This window comes from Erithacus rubecula, assembly GCF_903797595.1.
Source record: "Erithacus rubecula genome assembly, chromosome: 9".
NCBI lineage: Eukaryota > Metazoa > Chordata > Aves > Passeriformes > Muscicapidae > Erithacus > Erithacus rubecula.
In genome coordinates this window covers 16,330,478-16,351,139 of record NC_136660.1, presented here as the reverse complement: position 1 = coordinate 16,351,139, position 20,662 = coordinate 16,330,478, and the positions used below count along the sequence as shown (strand labels likewise).

The 20,662-nt window shown below is 45.0% G+C and overlaps 1 protein-coding gene and 1 long non-coding RNA gene across 4 annotated transcripts in view; one reads left to right on the top strand and one right to left on the bottom strand.

Annotated features, from left to right (window-relative positions):
- PAX2 (paired box 2) overlaps positions 1-20,662 on the top strand; it is an 84,671-nt gene that overhangs the window by 38,797 nt on the left and 25,212 nt on the right. For all 3 annotated transcript variants that reach the window (XM_079313163.1, XM_079313164.1, XM_079313165.1), the window contains exon 6: positions 19,507-19,682. In XM_079313163.1, coding sequence (XP_079169289.1) covers positions 19,507-19,682 — 176 coding nt within the window. The remainder of the gene's footprint in view (positions 1-19,506; positions 19,683-20,662) is intronic.
- LOC306805021 overlaps positions 1-20,662 on the bottom strand; it is a 101,720-nt gene that overhangs the window by 56,588 nt on the left and 24,470 nt on the right. The window lies entirely within an intron of this gene.

Here is a 20,662-nt window from a genome sequence, read left to right as displayed (position 1 = left end):
ACCATGAGTTGAGTTATCTGGGCTCACACTGGCCTTCAGAAATGCTGAAAAATAATTTTGCAGGGCTGGGTCCTAAGTTTGGAATGGTCCAAGGGGAAGTTTTTCAAAGCCAGTGACCTGTGCTCATTCCTGGGCAGTTTCCCCTGTAGCTCTGAATATTCTGATTGTTTCTAGTTGAGATGAAGAGTAGGAAAAGTTTTGTCAAGGAATTAAATGCGAATATTTCTTTCATGTTCATGCTGGACCCATACGCCTTCTCAGTGTTTCCCAGAGCTTCTGAGCACATTGCTGCAATTTCTTTCTTAACTTCAGATTTTATTCTCACATTGAAAAGCCCTTGTGAGCTTTGCACATCTACTTTTCAAGCATTTAGGGAGTGGTTCTTCCCTAAAGGAGGCAGAAGAAGCAGCGCTACTCTCTCTTTCTTTCCGCTCTGTTGGACCAGCTCTGCTGCAAGGATTCCTCAGTGAGGAATGCAGTTCAGCAGAAAGGGGAAGTACCAAGCTGTTCCTGAATCACCAGTTCTGAAAACCTTGTTAGCAACCTCTGTGATGGCTGGGGGGAACAGGGTGGGAGAAAGACAGAGAAGCTTCTATGTGAGCACACCCCCTCCCCCAGGTCCTCCTTGCTGCAGCTGGTGCCTACATTAGACAGTAGCACAGATGATTAAGAAGAGGAGAGATAATTATGTGTCAAGATGATGTAGCAGAACTCCCGAGTTGGACAGAAGGAGCCAGACGGATGCACGAGGTGGGCTCAGAGATGGACGCTGACAGCCAGGTGTGTCCCTCACAGGGACTTAGAGGGAAGAGTGGGAATCCCAGCCTACCAAATACACTGGTTGCAAGTGCAAGTGTGGCCTGGGAAATGTATGACATTAGGAGAGAATTAGAGTGGAAAGCAGCTCTGAGTGTCTACTAGTCACAAGGAACTACCTGGCCACAAGTCTTTCCTCAAAACTCAGTTTGTGCTCCTCAGGTGATAGCCAAGAACGGATGGTCAGGATTTGCCTTAAGACCACATTACCCTTTTGTTTAAGTTCATAACCAGTGACTGCAAAACTTCTGACTTCTGTATATTCTGATAGATAGAGTTGGTCTCCTGTGAGTCTGAAAATAATTTAACTAGAAAAGTTCACCGCCATTTGTGTAACACAGTGTGTGCCATTTCTTGTGGTCTGTGGGCACTGCCAGTAGAGCTGTGACTTCCCTCTGACCTTCCATCCACCATCACTTACACCCACCATCTTCCAAAGGCAGAGGTAACCCTGCAGCATGTAATGACTTTCTCAAGGCCAGTGAGGATCTTACACTATCAAGTTGCATCAAAAAAATGTGAATTCCTGACTCTTTGTAGTTTGAGTGTTGTAGTACTCTGTGATGGCAGGCCAACCATGCTCAGCAGGGTCATTGCCAAACTAAGAAGCAGCAGTATGATGTCCATAAGGACAAAGGGGAAAACTATGCCACTATTTCTGCTGTTTCATAACCTCTTAATTGACAGCTAAAAGAATGAGAACTGGGGTGATCCAGAGGCACTAACAAAAAACTTAGTATTACTCATATTGTGGTCTTGGGCACTGTACAAGGAGAAAAAATGAGAAATGCAGAAAAAGCAAAAGACAGATAAATAGATATATAGATGGATATAGATAGATAATTAGATAACAGAAAAAGAGTATATCAAGCTGCTGCCAACATAGCACAGCATCTTCAGCTGGGTGAAACTTCGGCAATTTTTGCAAAACCATTCTTATGAGACGTGGCCCTTTCTGTAATAGCTGTGAACAGATTTCCTGTCTGAACCCAAATTCTAATTTGGGATTCATCTTCCAGTGAGGTTGGTGCTGTAACATTCTCAGCATTATTAATCTTGGTCCTTGACAGTATCTGTAGTATTTGAGAGCATTACTGGCAATAATATCTGGAGTGCTGACAATGGCAGAGATAATATCCCCCAGTATTATCGGTATTAGCAGGGATCATATCTGCAGCCTTTTATTGGTGGGAGCAGACGTAATGTGTCCAGTATTATTAGTATCAGTAGTAATAAAACCCAAAGGGTTGTTAGTGTGATCATGCTAATATCAGCACTAGGTTTGTGGGAGAGGAGGGGACAGAGTGATTGCTACTGTAAATGGCAATAATACTCAGGCTGTTTGCAGTGAAGGAATCCCCAGCAGAGATGGGGGAGCAAACCTGAGAAGGCAGAAGTCTCCCCTTTCTTCACTTGTCATTTTGATGATTAGTGTGAGCTACATTGATGCCTAGTAATGCAGAGCTGTGTCTATGCAGGGGGACAGTGAAGAGTCACCAAGATTTCTACAGATCTGGTGGTGTTTCCCAAGAAGTGTTAGCTCTATGGTGCAGATGGTTCACCACACTCTTCAAATAGGATTGAGCTATACTGAAGAGGGTGCTGCACAGCATCTGTAGGAGCATCTGCACTGTTAATCCTGTAGCTATAGCAAAGGCAGCCTCACTGCCCTTCTCTTTGGTGCTGCTCATAAAATTTTCTGACGTTTATTGCCACAACACCCTCTATTGAAAATCAGTGCTTTTGTTACAGGTGGTTTTCTCTTTCCTCAGTCCAAATGGGAGGACTCTGAGTGCAGAGCAGGGTCTTGACAGTGTTTAGCTTGGGACTCCTCCTACCTTGCCATGATCTCATTTTTGTATTGGGAAATTACAAATGCCTTCTTCCAGTGGAGTGTGAGGCAAGGATATGTGTGACAGTCGAGTACTGGAAGTTGTTTTCTAAAATACTGCCCCAGGACATAGACTGTTTTAAAGACATGAGCTCAAAATTTTCTTCAAGTGGAAAGTAGCACAGAGTGGAGAGGTGTGTAATGTGTAAGTTCTTGAGCAGCTATACAGCAGCTGAGTATGCCACTGCAAGTATGATCTTTTTTGTTGCTCAGAGTGGCAGGGATAATATAATTTGAGAGATGTAGCTATGACATTTCAGAAGACTGTGTCACTGTCAGTAGCACACAGTATGTGTTTGCAGGCAGTGTGGTTGTGCTTATCCTATTGTTGTATATAGGTTGTGTGTTTGTGACACTAATGATGAGATTAACTGTATCACTGCTTGCTCTGCTGCCCCATTACACTCAAGGCCATTACACTCTTCACAGAAGCAGCTGTGAATTGTTTCGTGTGGTACATTTGCATCATGGTATGCAGTAAGATTGTTTCAACATGGTAATTGTTGGGTCACTGGTGCAGTTTCTACAGTGCTGTCACTGCAATTCATAGAGTTGTTACTGCAGCTGATGTAACTTGGTTAAAAACAGACTGTCACCTGGCCATGACAGTGAAGTCAATACAGATGTGTCACTGCAGCACCACGTTCAGAATGATGTGTTTTATGAAGTATGATATTAATGTTCCAGAGCATATTGGGGTCATTTCAGAACATACAGTGTGCTTATGCTGTCATCTGCAGTATGGTGATGCTTTGCTTGTGCTGGAGTTGTACCAGAGCAGAGATCTAGCCCGGAACTGTCCTGTGGGGAAATGCATTCATTCATTTTTCTATGCTGCCTGCATATGTTTGCAAAGAATATGAGTGAGTCATTCCACTTGACTGTGTCATGGTCTGATGCATGTTCATCTCTGGGTATATCAGGTATATTTCTGTTCTCCTCAAACCCTAATAATTGTTGAAGACAACAGGGTGTGTTTGGACCTCTGCAGGTGATAGAACAGCACTACTGTCTGTGGCGAGCCTGCATTGTTTCACAGTGTGGTTTTTTGTCACCACAGCCGACTTGTTTGTGTTATTCTATATGACTGCTTTATTGCAGGTCAGCAATAGTCTTAATGACACTGGAGACACATGCAGTTATATTGCCTCAGGTGCTAACCCCATGTTCCAACCATCACACAGAGTCGTGGGGCATGCACACAGCAGTTTATGGCTGTGCAGATGGGCTGAGCAGATTCTGGAGTCTTTCACACTCTCACAATGTCTTTTTCCTACTTTCCCTGGGACTGTGTTGTTTATGCAGCACGGCTGAGTTTCCAGTGGCTGGCAGCTTGCAGCAATGGTGTATCTCTGCAAACAGGAGCAGTCATCACAGGGGACCAGGCTCACTGTGTTTATACAAGCAAGTCTAGGTAACACTCCCTGCCATTCTAGATGAAAATTAGTTTATTCTAGGTAAGCACCCACTTCTCCCTCCTGAAGGTCTTTGGCTAGTGAAACCCCTGGAAGGATATAAGAAAAGCCCCTGCTACTCATCCTGCGCCTCTCTAAATAAACTGCAGGAGGATGTCAGAAAAGGGAGAGTATGTATGGGAAAAGAGAGGAGGAGGAAACTGGATGAAGCAGAAGACAATGAATAAGCAGCACAGCACTGGCAGAAATGTGGGCTGCTGCACCAGGAATTTGGAGGTCAGTCTGTAAGCAGGAGAAGCAGGATATGTGTTTGTGTGAGCATGTCTGCACACACGCTGGGAGTTTGGGGAGTATGCATTGCTCAGGAGGAAGTCAGGTAAGGGAGAGTTAACAGCTTGCATCACAGAAAGCAGTTTGGACAGAATGCCCTGCTTCTAAAGCTTATAGTGCTGCTTAGTTTGGCAGGGGTTGGTACTCTCTGAAGACAAGCTGGTCTGGCTTCAGTTGTATTTGTGTGCATCTCCGATTGTGTATTTGTGTCTCTAGGAATGCACGCCTGTTTGTTTTTTGTATTTCTGTGTTAGGATCGCTGGTTTCTACTTATCTATGCTTATGTATGGGGTGAGTGGCAGGTTGGACCCGTATTTTTGTGCATGCCTATGGACACCTGGAAAATGTGTATGTTAAGCTGTGTATAATATTGCCTAGTAGGAGGATGAATACTGTGGATCATATGGATGTCTGGACATGTATGGCTCAGTATTAGTGCTATGTATTTCTATGAATGCGAGGTATTTGTATCCACATTTTGAGCATATATGTGAATGTTGTATATTTGTCTGTATATTCTGAGTGTATGTGTTGTTACATACTTGGAGTATCACTGTATCTTTGTGGTTGCTGGATATGCTGGATATGCTGGATATGAATATGTAGCCTTCCAGTGCTGTGCACTTCTGTATATAGTTTGTACAGATGTGTATTTGCATTGAGGTTATATATTTGTGTGTATGTTATATATATATTTATATATATACATATTGGTTGTTCTTGCCTGTATAAAGGCTGTTTATTTATGTAAATATTTTGTATTTGTTAACATTATTTGATTCTGTACGTGTTAAGGAAATTACTTTGAGTTACAGGTTTTCATTCAGTTAGTGTACATATACTTTTGTAAGTTATTTGTTTATTCAGAAATTACATTTAATTGACATGCATCTGCATTAGTACCTCTGTGTGTCCCAGTTTGCATTCTTGTGTCTTCAATATTAATTTGCTATGTTTTGTGGGTGCTACTTAAGCATAGATCTTTTCTTTATATTTACTCGTGTGAGAACCATGAGTGTGTGCTTTTCTGGCTGTTTATTTTGGGTACTTAGTTTGTGGTTAGATATTTTTCTGCTTTTTGACTCATTCTTGGAAGGGGTTATTGCAGCTAATGTGTCAACAGGAGTCAGGCAGCTACAACTCCCAGTGTCTCTGCCTCCTCCATGATTCTACCTGTGCAAAGGCTGCTCCCCAGTTTTGCTAGATGCCTGCTACTCTGGATCCTCTTGTTCACTTTGGAGGAGTTTTACATTGAGTCTGCCTGCAGTCATGTAGGTGACTGTTATATGTTTTCAGGGATGTAAAGAGTATGGGAGTCAGAAGGAGTATGGTGTCTGAACCCATGAGGATCCCAGTTTAATGCACTGTGGATGACAGAATCAACTGAAAAAGAAACAGAAATAGCTGGCAATGTGCAGGCAAATGGCATTTTAGAGGGTTGTGGATGAGGATGCCATGACAGTGAGAGATAACACTGATTTGGGGGTTGGGTGACATGGCAATGAGACATAAGGGCAATACTACTATGGAATCAAGGTGACATGGCACTGAGACAAAACATGGGTCACGGTGACCTGCCAGTGACCCAGGCTGATCTGTCAGAACAGGGAGAACTGGAATCTGCCCATCAGCTGAATAAGACAAGGGAAAATGGGAGGAGGAGGGTGAAGAAGATCAGAGGCAAATCAACAGACCTGTACCTGAGCTGTAGGACCCCAATCACCAGTAGTGTAGGACATGCAGTGTCTCCATGGGATCAGTTGTATTCTGGTGTGAAGGGCTAGGGCAGTCTGCTAGCTGTGGTTGTTTGCTCACAGTGATGAAAAGCAGGGATAACACAGTGATGACATCAGGTGGTGGCCATATCCTGTGAAGGTAGCCATGGACCATGGGGACTCTGTGGGCAGGGGCATTATTCCCAGTTGCTGGAAAAACAAAGAACCTAACAGGCAGTAAAACAAAAACAAAGGAGACTTGGAAGCACCTGACAGCCCTAATTCATCACAGCCCAAGATTTTTTCCCCCCTCATGTTCCCATTATATTTGTTTGTAAAAGTGGAAATCAATTTTGAAGGTAATTTTCTGGAAAGAATGGAAGGGAGGTGGGAGGGCCGGATAAGGCAGAGATGGCAAGAGGAAAAAAAAAATTTAGGCCAGGCACAGCCCAGGGGCAGCTCTTGGCAAGGTGAAAGAAAATTGCATATTCAATCTCCATCCATGAATCTCCCTTGCTGCTGCCCGCCTCCTGCTCGAAAACAATGAAGGCTTTCTCCCCTACGCTGCACAACGCCTGAGTATCAGCGCTCACTTTAACTTCAGGGTCATTAATTCACCTGATTATTGCAGGAGAGGAGAGGGTTGCAGAGGCATCCATTCTAAAGAGCCCTCCCTTAGCTCATCCTTTGATTAGTTCAGGGTGGGGGGAGTTGAGATAATGTGTTGTCTTGGACACAGTTTAAAATGGGAGGGGTTGAAGAGGGGGTGGAAGGAGGTAGAGGTAGAGAGGGAAAGATGTGGCCCAGCTTGTTGTGGAAGGGAGGGTTGGAAAGCAGTCATTCTTGCATCCCTCTGCTGTGGTGTTACTGCAAATTAAAAGTAGCATGTTCCACTTCGTAGCTATCTTTCAGGGAGGGGAGGGGCATGGGTATATGTCGGCATGGGGATGGGGGGGATCTTATCATTGCTTCCTCAGCAGCCCAGCGTAGTGTCACCCTGTGAGGTGACATTTGAATTTACAATTCCGCAGAGAAAAGCCATTAATTCACAAATTAACATTTCTCCCTCTCTCTCTCTCTCTAGCTCTTTCTCTCTTCCTCTCTCTCTCTCTCTATCTCACATGGATGTGCAAGCAATTGAAAAGACAAAGGAAATAGCCTTAAGGAAGAGACTTTACTGCTACTCTGTCTGTGCAGAGATTGCTACTACTGCTTCTAGATAGATAAACCAATTACCTGAGCTGCTCTGTTCATGGCAGCCTGCTATTACCTCCTTTTGTAGAGCTGATTCCATTGCTGGATTACACTGTGTGTATCTCATTAATGTAAACCAGCATGATACTGGGCACTGTTTCTGACCCTTCTTGCCATAGCCCTTTGCTCTGCAGTGGAAGAGGGAACTGGGAGAGGAGCTGAAGAGAGGTGACAGTAGGCACAACGTACTTCCTAGTGCAGGCTACACACAGAGCTTGTTAGAATACCTGTGCTAAGCTTAGAGGAGATAGAGGCTTCTCTTCTATGAAGCAGATTACATGACATCAACCCTGGCCTCTTCCATGTCTTGGTGAGCACTAAGAGTGCTATGCAAGAGGCCTTGGTGTATGGGCAGTCCAGTGCATTCTCAGCCCTACATAGAGTTTTCAACAGGTGTAGAAATGTGTGTGGCAAGCAGAAACAGAGGTGTGAGTACAAAAGCTGCATATCCATAGCTATAGCACAGGAGAAACTGCACCAGGAGCTGACTGACTCACAGAGGTACACAACAGAGCTCAGAATAAGAAGCAGGAATAAGCACTTCAGCTTACAGGCTGAGAAGGCCAGATTTCTCCATTGAAAGCAAGTAAAGGATGCCTGTGGAGCTGTTCTTGTCTAAGACAAACACCAGACACTACTTCCACACAGCCCTGTTGTCTTCTAAATCCCTCTTGCTGCTCTTTCCTGCCACAGTCTTTCTCACGTAGCTACTTATGCTATCACTGCTGCTGTGGCTGCTTGGACAGCTCATGTGCAGTATAAACACACACACACAGGCAGGCACTCAGCCACACTCAGCCACCCCAGACACACATTTGTGACAGTGGCAGCCTGGCTATGCAAACTCGTACCTCTGCAGGCATGGCTTCTCCTCACCTGCTCTGGTGAGGTCTCTTCAGTGGCTCCAAGCCCACCTGCTGCAGGGCACACTGGCAGGCAGCTTTCTGAGCACCTTTCTGCACTCTGCAGCCTTGTAGGAACATGCTGGCTACCCTGCCTTTTAGCCTGGTCACACAGCTATGTGTGCTTGGGGAGAAAATGTCCAAGCAGTGTTTGCATAAAAGCTTACACATACTAATGTGCAGTTATCCTGGTAAAAGAAAAATTGATCAGAACAGCTGTTTCTAGAAAACTGGTCTCCACATGCTCAGTGGTTGGAGCAAGTGCCTTTCTTCAGCGTTGCCTTTGGTCCTTAAATCTTCCTAAAAACTTATCCTTTTAACAAGAGCATCTGCCTCTGTGACATTCACTGTGCCCCACACCGTGCACAGCACATGGCTGGGGAGCATCATCCCGCAGCTGGTGCTGGAAGACGGATCACGATCAGCGGAGGAATCGGCAGCAGTGCCAGTAATTCAAACCATCCTGACCGTTCAGTGAACCTGAACCTGCTGACCTTGACAGCACTAGGCAGCAGCGGCCTCAGGAATCCCAACCTTTAGAGAGGCGTTGGCTGCAGGATGGCTCCTGCTCTCTCCCTTTCTTTCTCTCTTTCTCTTCATGATCGCATCCAGCAGCCAAGGGGGCCCAACAGTCAATCCCCAGTGCACCAATTAGCTCCTAATTTGGCTATCTCTGCACTCCCAAGTCTACATCAACGTAATGTTAAGCATCGCTTGCTGTTCATAAATGTAAATCATTCCTAGAGAGGAATGTCTCCTTGTGCTAAAAGAAAACACTAAGCACCTTGTTCTCAGTCAGGGCAACAGAAACCCCTCCTCCCAAAATGGAAGCTGCTGCTGTTTGGAAGGAAAGCAGAAGCTTTTTACTTCCCTAAGTGATAGTGTCAGATCCTCCAGCCTCGTTTCACAGATTCCAGGGGAAAACCAAAATCTCACCAAGTGATTAGCCTGTGAGAATCTTGGCTGAATAGATGAGGGGCAAGGAGGCAATTTGATTGGAGAGGAGAAAGAAAGAGAAAAACCAATGTGTTTAATTTTGTCACCAGATCTTGCATTAAAAAAGCCATTTGTGAACATTTTGTGATGGTTTCAGGATTTTCAGAGCTCCAGCTATCTGTGTAGCTGCCAAGCAAGACCTGTAAAAACAGCATTTTGTGTTGGCCTGCAGAAGCTATGCTAAGTCTAGAAATTGCATCTGAAGGACAACTCTGCTAGTAGTAGATGGCTGGAAAGGAGTAGTTACAGATCCATATTTGTATCTATCTATTGACACCAGACCTGTTGTCTTCTGTCTGTCTCCATCCATAGCTCTCTGAAGGTGATTTTTCCAACCATTAATCAGATAAAATAAAGGATGCTTTAAATAGGGACAAATGCAATTCATGCCCACCTTTAGGCCCTTTAAAATGCCAGAGTTTTGGTAAGAGGCCTAAAAACAATACCTAAATCCACATTTTCCTTTCACTTTTCCCTCATCCAAGCATCCTACTACTTACATCCCAAAAGGTTCAAGGTACAAAGGTTCTTCCCATAGAGGCCAACAGCTACAGGAAAACTCAGGAGTTCAGTGCCAGAATGGGAGCTAGGTCATGGGTATCACTGCTTCCATTTGGCTGTGCATCAGGTCAAGGTTTCTTTCTCTCTATGGCCCTGCCTTTTTTTGGTCAGAGGAGCTATTCTGTTTTTAAGCTAGGGGATCTGCATTGGAACAGATTTGTAGACATCTGATTAAACTTCAATGAGGTGGTTATTGTGTATGAAATGCTCATCAAACCTTGACTGACTCCTCTCTTAAATGCTCTAGAAAAGGCTGTTATGAAGGACAGGTGTACTTCCATGCCAGGTTTTTTTTGCTATAGCTTTTGGCATCTAGTCTGAGAAGAGGTAGGCCTTGAACAGAAGGGTTGACTTTCCAAGAAGATCAGAACTGTTCTAGAGTTTGGGACAACTTTATTAAATCCCAGCAAACAAAAAACAGTACTCCACTAGCTAATCCTCAAAGATACTTATGGCTCTTCTCTGCAGAGACCTCCCTTGTTTGTGAAACTGATTGCTGCACATGGCTGGGCCCTCTCTTGTTTGGAGACTACCTCTTAAAATTTGGAACTTATCTGCAATATACATTTTATAGAGGTCACATCAGTATAGGTTCCTTCATGAATCTATAATGGCCTTCAAGTAACCTCATGCAGAAAGATGACAAATGACTCTACTAATGGTTTACAGGAATTATAGGAACGAGGGTTAAAAAAAATATTTTGCATGGTGATATTTCAAGTGGATTGCTGCCAATTGCAAGCCTGCAGCTCTTTTATTGCATGGCATTTCACAATTACCCATCCTGTATCATATGTTGTTTCTTAACCTTCCCATTCTTAATATTTCATTTTCTACTGAAATGTGGCCGACTCTCAGGTGGACCATGGCAGATGTTGAACAATACAGAGCATCAACTGTGAAATTTTGCTGTGCCATGTCCAAATGAAACCACAGGAGAATTAAGATATGCTGTGGGTAATCACTCAGGCTGGATTTTGTTCAGGACAGCCAGGTTAATGTCTGCACTCTTGCAAAAAATGCCATGGGAATTTTAATGACTCTGAGTGATTGGAGCCTTTGTTTTATGGCACGTCAAAAATGGCAGCTCTAAAAACACTCTGCTTGAATACTGGTTTAGTGCTGACTCAGAAGAGCTTCCAATAACATGATTCACAAGTATCTGGCTCAGGGGCAGATACAGACTGCTTTGACTGGTGAGGTTAAGGTAAAAGTGTGTATGAGAGGAATATAGGTGGAATGAAAGGAAGGAAAAGGCTAGAGCAAGGGAAAGAGAAGGAAAGGAGGTATTAAGGGGCATATTCATGGGGATCCAAGCCAATGGAACCAAGCAGTCTAAAGAGGAATTCTTGTTTTCTAGACTGTGCATTAGAGGTGTCCATGGTCTGACCCAGATCTGCTGAGTCTTTATGCTGGTGTCCTCTCCACTGGAATCTCAGGGATTCCCAGAAACTGGGAGGTGGAACTGGATGGTGACAGTCCAGCTCTGGGCTCCCTGCCTTGTGTCTAGCAATCCTGATAGCAGTGTTGATTTGCATGTCAGGCAAAGCACTGCTTGAAGAAAAAAAAAACCCTCCAAGTGTGGCGGTGTCAGCGCTCGCTGTTGTTCGACAGTGTAAAATTAAATTAATAAAGCCCCCAACACAGGAAAACATAACAGGAAATTAATGGCCTTTACTGTCGCTCTGATGCAGTCATTTGCAACCCTGCTTTCCGCACCAAAGGCTTCATAAATGCAAGCAGTTTCTCTAAACAAGCATAGTTAGGGCTGCATGCGATGTAATTTTTTGTGTTGCTTCTGTCCTTCGGAACTAACAAAAGCCACCCTTTTTTATATGCTCACCAAGGGGGATCCTGCCAAGAAGTAGCTCCCCAACAAACATGCTTGGGAAGATGGGAGAAGAGAGTTAAGTCATGCCAATGATGCTTAGAGCATCATCTTCTCTGGCAGAGGGAAAGCACAGCTTCTGGAGCCCTGCTTCCCTGCAGCAGCAGCTGTCCCCGAGGGCAGTGCACTGAAGGCAATGTTGTGGACCACAACAGCATAAATCAGGATAACCCTTCTGATAACTCTTAGTATGTGTAAGTCAGTATAACCACTGAATGGAAGAGACTTCACAGATTTGCACTAATCAGAGGATCTGGCTCACTGTGTGAGTGTGCTGATTGCTACTCCATCAACATACAAAAAGCCAGTGTACTGGGTCCTAGAGGCAGCTGCATTTCTATTTGTCTAACAGTCAAGCCTAATAGCACAAGTAAGAAATACTGGACCTAGCAAACTACTCCCTAGGCTAAAACCCCTCACCTGCACACCCACACATGTAGTACATGTATACACATCTGAGATAGCTGCTTGCATCCTAACACCTGGAAAGACTTTTGCTGGCATTTTCAGTAAGGTTGGATGTGCTGATTATTACTATCCAACACAGTTTCCCAGATACTCTTGTCCAAATTTGCAATCATACACTTGGATACAGCAGTAAATACATATGATTTTCATATGCATATACACACTCACTTCCTTAAATGCATTTTGCATGCTCCCATGATAATCCAAGGCAGATCTGAGCACACACTTCATTACACATTTGCACACACAATTCATTACATTTACATTCTCATTGAGCACTGCCATTTTTGTTCATGTAAGCCCTGTATTAAAGCTGCACTGCCTTTCCCTGCTCCATCTAGGGTACTTAGTCACACACAACACCTGTGTTAAAAGCACTGCTGTCAGGCACCAGCACACATCTCACTCTTCCTCAGTCAGGCACACTCACTTCCCTGCATGAGCAGCCTGCCTTACTCACCAATTCCTCATGTGAGCTATACCCTGGTTTCAAGACATAAAATCCTTTGTTTCTGAGCATTTCTGCTTTAAGCCTGAGCATGTAAGAAAGAAATACACACAGTCTATGTCTTGCTGACACAAATTACAGAGACACATGGACCAGCACAGTACTATCAATTAGCATACTGAAATTCAGGTTTATGGATTCCCTTGAGGCAAATGGACACAGGGATCTGAACAACTGTGGTGTTCATGAAGGCTGATGGTCTTCCTTGAGGTGATAATCCTCCAGTATTTATGTCCCACTATCCCTATTTCTGCAGGATACTCTACATAACCTGAACTTGTACTGTATCTCCTTTCACCATCGCAGCATAGATCCCTGATAATATTCCTTCCCTAGCATTTCCTAACTTTGCCAGCCCCTTCCATGCTCCATCATCTCTATTCTGCACTTACTTAGGATCCTTCCCTTCTGAATCTGAGGTTCATCTTTCTCTCCACCAGTTATCACAATCAAAGCATGTAAAATTATTGCAACACTGCATGCTGAAACACAGAACTGACTCTTCTAGAGATGATATCTTCTTTCACACTGTCTAAAAGACCACAAAAATTCTTCTGGAAGCAAATGTAACCCAAAATTTACAGCCTTCCTTTTCCAAACCTCTAACTAGTAGGGCAAGAAAGTTGCATAGCTGAAAAGATCACTAGATTAGGACTGTCAGTCCTTGTGCTTGTCCTTACTAGGGAGAGTACAATATTAGTTTAATTATTATCAAGGATGCAAACTGTCTGTAGAAACATTATGATAGACAGACTGGATCAGCTTGTGTAGATCAGGACATCAGTACTAGACAATGCTGGCCATCTGAAAAACTGTGACCCACTACCTCAGGACAAGGTCTTTGTCCTTATCCCGCCCTTGGCTGGGTGTCAGTTCAGACACAGTTGCGGAAGGTCTGCTGTTCCCAGTGGGAGCTGGAGACTGGGTTTGAAGGGCAGCTCTGGCAGTGCTGGGGTGGCAGTGCTGGTTGCTTTGGCAGTGCTGGGGTGGCAGTGCTGGGTGCTCTGGCAGTGCTGGGGTGGCAGTGCTGGGATGCTCTGGCAGTGCTGGGGTGGTAGTGCTGGGATGCTCTGGCAGTGCTGGGATGCTCTGGCAGTGCTGGGTGCTCTGGCAGTGCTGGGGTGGCAGTGCTGGGGTGCTCTGGCAGTGCTGGGATGCTCTGGCAGTGCTGGGTGCTCTGGCAGTGCTGGGGTGGCAGTGCTGGGTGCTCTGGCAGTGCTGGGATGCTCTGGCAGTGCTGGGGTGGCAGTGCTGGGTGCTCTGGCAGTGCTGGGTGCTCCATGGAGCCACACTGAATGTAGCACGAGGGGCTGCACAGGGCTGGCTGCCGTGAATGACAAGCACTGGCTATCGATCGCCTTCTGAACTCGGCCCAGCCGATAGAAGGTAATTAATGACTCCATTTGCCTCAGTACCGAGGAGAACAATTGAGTTTGAAACTGCAACAACTGGCAGTGTGGGGAAAGGCCCCCTGGGATGGGCAGGAAAGCTGCCTGACAGGCCCAGGCTGCATGGGGACACGGGAGCACATCAGAGGGGGAAAAAAGAGAGGAGAAATCGGAAAAAAAGGGAAAGAGCAGTGTTAACACAGAAGTGTGATTTGGGAAGGGGCAGCGTGTGTAGCCACAAATGCTCAGGGAGTGGGAGAGGGCTGCTCTGGGTTAAGCACCCCAGCAGGGATGGTGCAGGCAGGCTGAGGAGAGGACAGGCTCGCCTTGCTGGTGCAGAGGGACAGCACTGCAGCAGACAGCTCAGCACCACTGCATCAGTGCTTGTGCTTCCCTCGGAGCCTTTGGCAATTAGATGGGTTCTGCTGTGTCACCTGGCTGGCACTTCTCATGCCAGTCACACTCGCTTTTATTATGACTGTGATTTTTATTGGTAGAGCCACAAGGGCCCAGCTGAGATCAGAGCCCCACGACACTGCAGACAGACAAGTCATAGGGATGGCAACAGCCCCTTCCTTAAAAGAGAGCAGGATCTCCATGTTTGTGTGGTAGCTGCACAGCTTCTCATGACCTTCCTAGATGTTTCTGTGCCACAAAGTTCTCCCTATATCAGCAATACTTCTGAGTTATTTGTTGACATGGTCCTGTTCCACCCTGAGCATGAGTTCTGTATGTCACTTGCAGCCAGGGAAGTAATTAATTATGCTGCTTTATGCTACTTGTACATTATGGTGTCTTTGTGGCTTCCAGACCTGAGAATGTCTCTTTGCTTTGGAATTATTTAATGGGCATATTCCCTGTATCAGATGTAGTTAAAATTGTTCTGTTGTTCTTTGGCATAGCATTTCCTTGTTATTTGTCCAAATGTTTCTGTGACACCCTTGGAGCTTATCTGTATCTTGTGTTGAGGGTTTACTCTGAATATTCACTGTGTGTACTCCCTTGGCTGTTCCTTGAAGGAGAGATATTTCCTGTCACATGTGCAAGGCCTGATCACACTGACAGCACCGTGCACCTTTGTGAGTGACACAGTGACTGAGGCTGTGCTTTGCCTCTCAAGCTGTTTGTTAAGATTCTTATGATTTAAAAGAGTGGTTTCCCTTGCCACCAAAAGGGATCTGGGAAAGGTGATGGTGCTGCTTTCTATTGAGGACAGTTATCATAGTTACCCAGGTGTCATCCTCAACTCATCCTGCAGCTTTCCTTTACCCTTTAAGCCTTCCTTTACCCCTTTGAACAAGACCCCTTCCAATATCTGCTTTCTTGGCAAATCCATGGCCCTTAAGCTTTTACTCCTAGCACTGCTCTTCATTAGCTAAGTGACTGTTGCCCACCGCAGTGCCATTCCTCACGGGATCTGCTAGTCTTTCTCAATTCAAGTTTTCCCCATAAGCCCTTGCTTCACTAGCACCCACATCACTTTGAAGGACTCCATCTCTTTCCTGAACTCCTCTCTGCCACCTTTGCTCATACCCACAAGACTCTCATACTTTGTGTATTACACTATTGGAATCTTCTCCTGATAGTCCAGCTTACAGAGTCATGCACTTAGATAAGAATTGCAGCTTTGATCTAAAACCAGATATAAGTGTCTGGTCCTTGCAGTTTCAGGGAAAAAATGAAACACATCCTCTGTAGGTTTTGACACCAGAAGACAAATACAGGGGACTTACAATCATTTGGTTTTGAAGAAAATAAAATGATCTGTGACTGTGAATGTCTCAACATTAGCAACACAAGATATACAAATCTATCTTTCAGGATCACCTCTGTGAAACCTTCTCTGCTTCATAAATAAAATATATACGCACAATTCATAAATGCTCTTTGAAATTTGGGATTCATGTGTCCTACCATTATTAAGCCAAATACTATGGCAAGCTTTTTAAATCTACCATGACGGGCCTGGGTCAAAAGTTTCTTTTCTTTTGCAGATTTTAAAGCATAGGCTAGGGCAGAGTGACCCATCCACCTCCTTCTTCCCTCTCCCCTCCAGGAATTTCCAAACTAAAGCATTGTCTTTCTCCTTATGACTTTTGCACCCCTCTCTACCCATTTGCTTGCTTTGATCATTCTTATTTCTTATTTAACCCCATTCTTTACCCTTCTATTTCCTTCATCCTTATCTTTCATTTCCTGCAGACTGTACAGGTCCTTTCTCATCAGCTGGTCTTGGGTTTCCCAAACACACATACACGCTTGTGTGTGCACATGCACACGCACACACTATGCCATAAATAAATAAAGAAATAGAAAGGTCAGTGAGCAGTGCAGCAATAACCCCTAAAACAGTACTATCAGAGGGACATGATTGATCAATTGAATTCCATAGCGGCTCAAAAATGTGGGATTAAGTAGTGTATTATACGCACAATGAGTTGAGGCATGATGTTCATTTCAAGTTCATTTCGCCAGCCCTCTGCCACCAGATCAGGCAATCAATAGGGGCAGCAGATATCATATATCACCTCTCTCCGTGCTAGGCAGAGAGCACCATAATCTCTCGCAAATTTAGAGTGACAGATTTGTCAAGATCTGAAGGGCCCCTGAATAAATGAAGGAAAAGAGACTCTTACAGTGACTCGGGAAAGCTGTGATTTCAGCTTCTTCACACAAAGGCATGGCCTGTGCACATGAAGAAGACACATGTGCACAGGGCTCTGAAGGCAGACAGAATTGCAAATGCCTGTGCACAAATCTGTGTAAGCACACAGGGCAGCTCACTAAGGCTAAAGTCTAGTTTAATCACCATCAGTGAAAGTTTTACTGCACATCCGTCTGCTCACACCAAATTCAATGCAGAGTATAGGGCTGCCATCCTTGAAAATCAGTTATAGCCAAAACCAGCAGCCACAGATAAGTGCCTGGTCAGGCATGTACTGTGATGCAGAATCTAAATAATAACAGAATAACTATCTACTGCAAAAATACCCGTGTGTATTAGTGTCATGGTGTGTATAATCATACACACGGACACATGTGGAAAAATCCTCAAGGGCTAACAGCTTCACAGGCTGCAGACAGGTTGAGGCTGATACAGAAACATTGTTTTATCTGAGTCTGGACCCAGGATTTCTGTGCCAGCTTTCTGCAGAGAACACCAGAGTTCTAGTTCTCCTGCAAGTCACCCCTGCAGAAACAGCCCAGTCCATCTAAACCATGAAAACAGTAATGATCCACACAGTAGGCAGTCCACCAAGCCTGAGCCTTGCTTTGTTTTCTCAGTCAAATCTGTCATGAACTCCAGATTTCAGGAAATTGATAACTTTCTCTTGGGCAAATAAGCCTGGGGAGAGGAGAAAACTCCAGGAATCAGTGCCAGTAAACAGCCTTGCTCTGGCTTGGGGTGGAAAAGAAAGAGAGAACAGGCTGCTCGAGGGAAGGCTGCTGGCAGGGACAAATCAATATGTAATATTTTCTATGGTCTTGTGAGTGGTACTGTACTACGCTACTGTATATAATGTACTATTGATTATATCATATCGTATAATCACCTATAAACGGATATATCTCATAGCCAGAAGGCAGCAGCCTCAGTCATAACTCTGGGCCACCAGTTGGGCATTAACTGTGCCAGGAAAATACCATCTTGGTATCATCCATGAGCTGAAAGAGGAAGCAGCAGAGTAGCCTTGTTCTGGATGCTGCACAGTGAATGTGACTCCAGGCTCCTGGGAGCATCAAGTGTCCATGAACACCTCGCGATTGCATGGAGGAAGGGAAAGGTTTATACAGAACCCTTGAACAATTTCTTGACAGACAGCAGGTTTCTGAGATTCACAGACTGGAGGCCACCAAGAAAGGCTTAAGTATGAGGCATATTAGTGAAAAACCAGGAATATAATTACAGCACAAGAGGGAGAACCTGATCTTAGGTTAGTCAAGGTGATAAAGCAGTCAGACTTGTGTCTTATGGAGCACAGTAGGTAAGGATTCAGCATGGAGAGTATGGATATATATCAGCATGGATGAAGCAGGGGATTATAACCAGGCACACCAAAGTTAGACTGAGGTGTGACAGCAGAAAGATACTCAGCACAGTTGGAGGAGATTATAATGAGAAGACTTGCCTCAGATGAGATGAGGGATTATGACAGAGGCAGATTCACTTCAGCTGGGACAGGAGGTTATAACAGACAGACTCACCTTGGATATGACAGATGCTAATAGCAGGAGACTCACTAGAGATAAAAAGGGGTTATAACAGAGAAAAATGCACCTCATTTGAGCTGGGGGATAACAGGGAAAAAAAAAAAAGCCAAACCAAACCCAAAGCCAGATAGGTGATCAGATGGTTTATCACAGGAAAAAATTTCACTTTGGATGGGGCAGGGCATTTTTAACAGACCTGGAGCTTGGCAGGAGGCACTGCGGTGAGATTGGACTGTATCAGAGGGCTGCTGTAAGGACAGAGATGCACTTGTAGGGAAGCTTCTACCAGAAGGCAGCTATATTCCTAGTAAGAACAACATAATACCACAAAGGCTCATCCCCACTAAGCAGGACTAGGTTTTGTAACAATAATTCATTTTGGATAAGAAGGGAGACTGGCAGAGACAAGGATTCATCTCATTTTGGAAGGAGTTTTATAACAGAGATACAAGTCATGATAAATCACAGGCTACACATAGGTGAATGGAACAGAAACCAACATATGTTGGATGGGACAGTTGTCCCACAGGGAGAGATTTATCTCTGGTGAAACATGGAGTCAGAAACCAGATTTCCCTGTTATCTAAGGGGGATAAAAGACTCATCTAGAATACAATCAGATGAAAAGGAAATTATAACACTGATAGCTGCTCATAGGACTGGGGAGCTACAAGAGAGACTGGCTCCCCCACAAGCTACTAAAGAGCCTTTTTCCCAGTTGCAGGCTCCCTCAGTCCTCTCCAGTACAGCCCATCCTCAGCACTCTTGTTTCTCTGTGAACTGCCTCTCCAGTGGTCTTCTAGCGATGCTAATCGCTGTGCTTTGCTCCCATTTTATGCTCAGCAGTGGAGATTTGGCAATTTTTAACACTGAAAATCAGTGGAACCGAAACTCATCTCTGAGCTAAGGACCATTCTCCACAGCCTCACTCATCCTGGGCAGGAGAATGCCAGAGAACCCACAGGAGCAGCCTGGCCACTCCATCAGAGAGGAGGGGGTTCCTCTTGGACCCCTGCAGCCTTCTTTTCCCTCAGGAGTGGCATGGCTGTCTGAGTGGAGGCACAGAGCCTCACTCTTTCCCACTCTGTCCTTGTCCTGCACCCGTTACTAATCCAAGCCAGGGTGGTGCTAACTCCCTGTTTTCTCTGTCTGTGCCCTGCAGATGTGTCCGAGGGCTCAGTTCCCAATGGAGATTCCCAGAGCAGCGTGGACAGTTTGCGGAAGCACCTTCGTGGCGACACTTTCACCCAGCAGCAGCTGGAAGCTTTAGATCGAGTTTTTGAGCGTCCTTCTTACCCTGACGTCTTTCAAACATCAGAGCACATCAAATCTGAGCAGGTGAGGGCCTGGCCTGGTGATGGGAACCCACAGCCACTGAGAGGATGATGGCAGGGAGATTCCCTCACCAAAATCCCTCTCCCCCTCTCTGTCCCTTGTTCTGACACTGATCTGTTACTGCCTTTCTATCTGTTATATGCCTTTCACAGCCCTGTCTAGTTGTAACTGTATTGCTGATGCTCATGTACATACTAGCTTTACCTCTTCTCCTAAACTTGCTATATACCTGCACACTCTTCTCTCCCTATATCCCCATGACCACTTTTCCCTCTGCACACACACCTGTCTGTATGCTAGTCTGTTCTTGCCATGAACTTGCCTACACCCCCATCCACATTCACTGGCAGGCAGCGCTGCACAGAATCTCCTGCACCCTGAGATCACACTGGTGACCAGCGAGCTGCCGGGTTGGGTTTTAATGGATCATTTTCCTTCATGACTCACAGCTGAGACTTGACTCCCATCTCCAACATAGTTTTCCACACTTCTGCAGCTCTACCCACCTTTTCTTTACTCCCCCGCTCTCCTAGCCTTTTATCCCAAAAGCTGTTTGTCTTAATAAAATGAAAATCAAAAGTCTTTTTTAACCGCCCCAAGCCATAAACCAACAAAGGAAGAGAAGGAGAGGCTGGCTGTGGACTCCCTTCATCCCAGAGTCCCTGGGTTTATTACAATGAATAACCTTTATTTACTTTCATTAGACTATTAAGCACCAGCACAGTCATTTTTCCCCCTGAAACTCTGAGCAGGGCCCATAAAGCAAATCCAAAGCCTAATTGAGTTCATTTTAATTTCTCTCCGATCACAGCGAATTACTCTGGTGATAAATCAGGGGGCAGGCTCACCCTCAGTAGAAGGCCTAATTTGCAGCTAATTACAAAACTGATTTCTACAGGAAGATCAATACAAGAAGGAATTGGAAATGACTAGGCAGTCCTAGCCAAGCAGGGACAGGGGCGGGGAGGGGGCAGCATGCATGG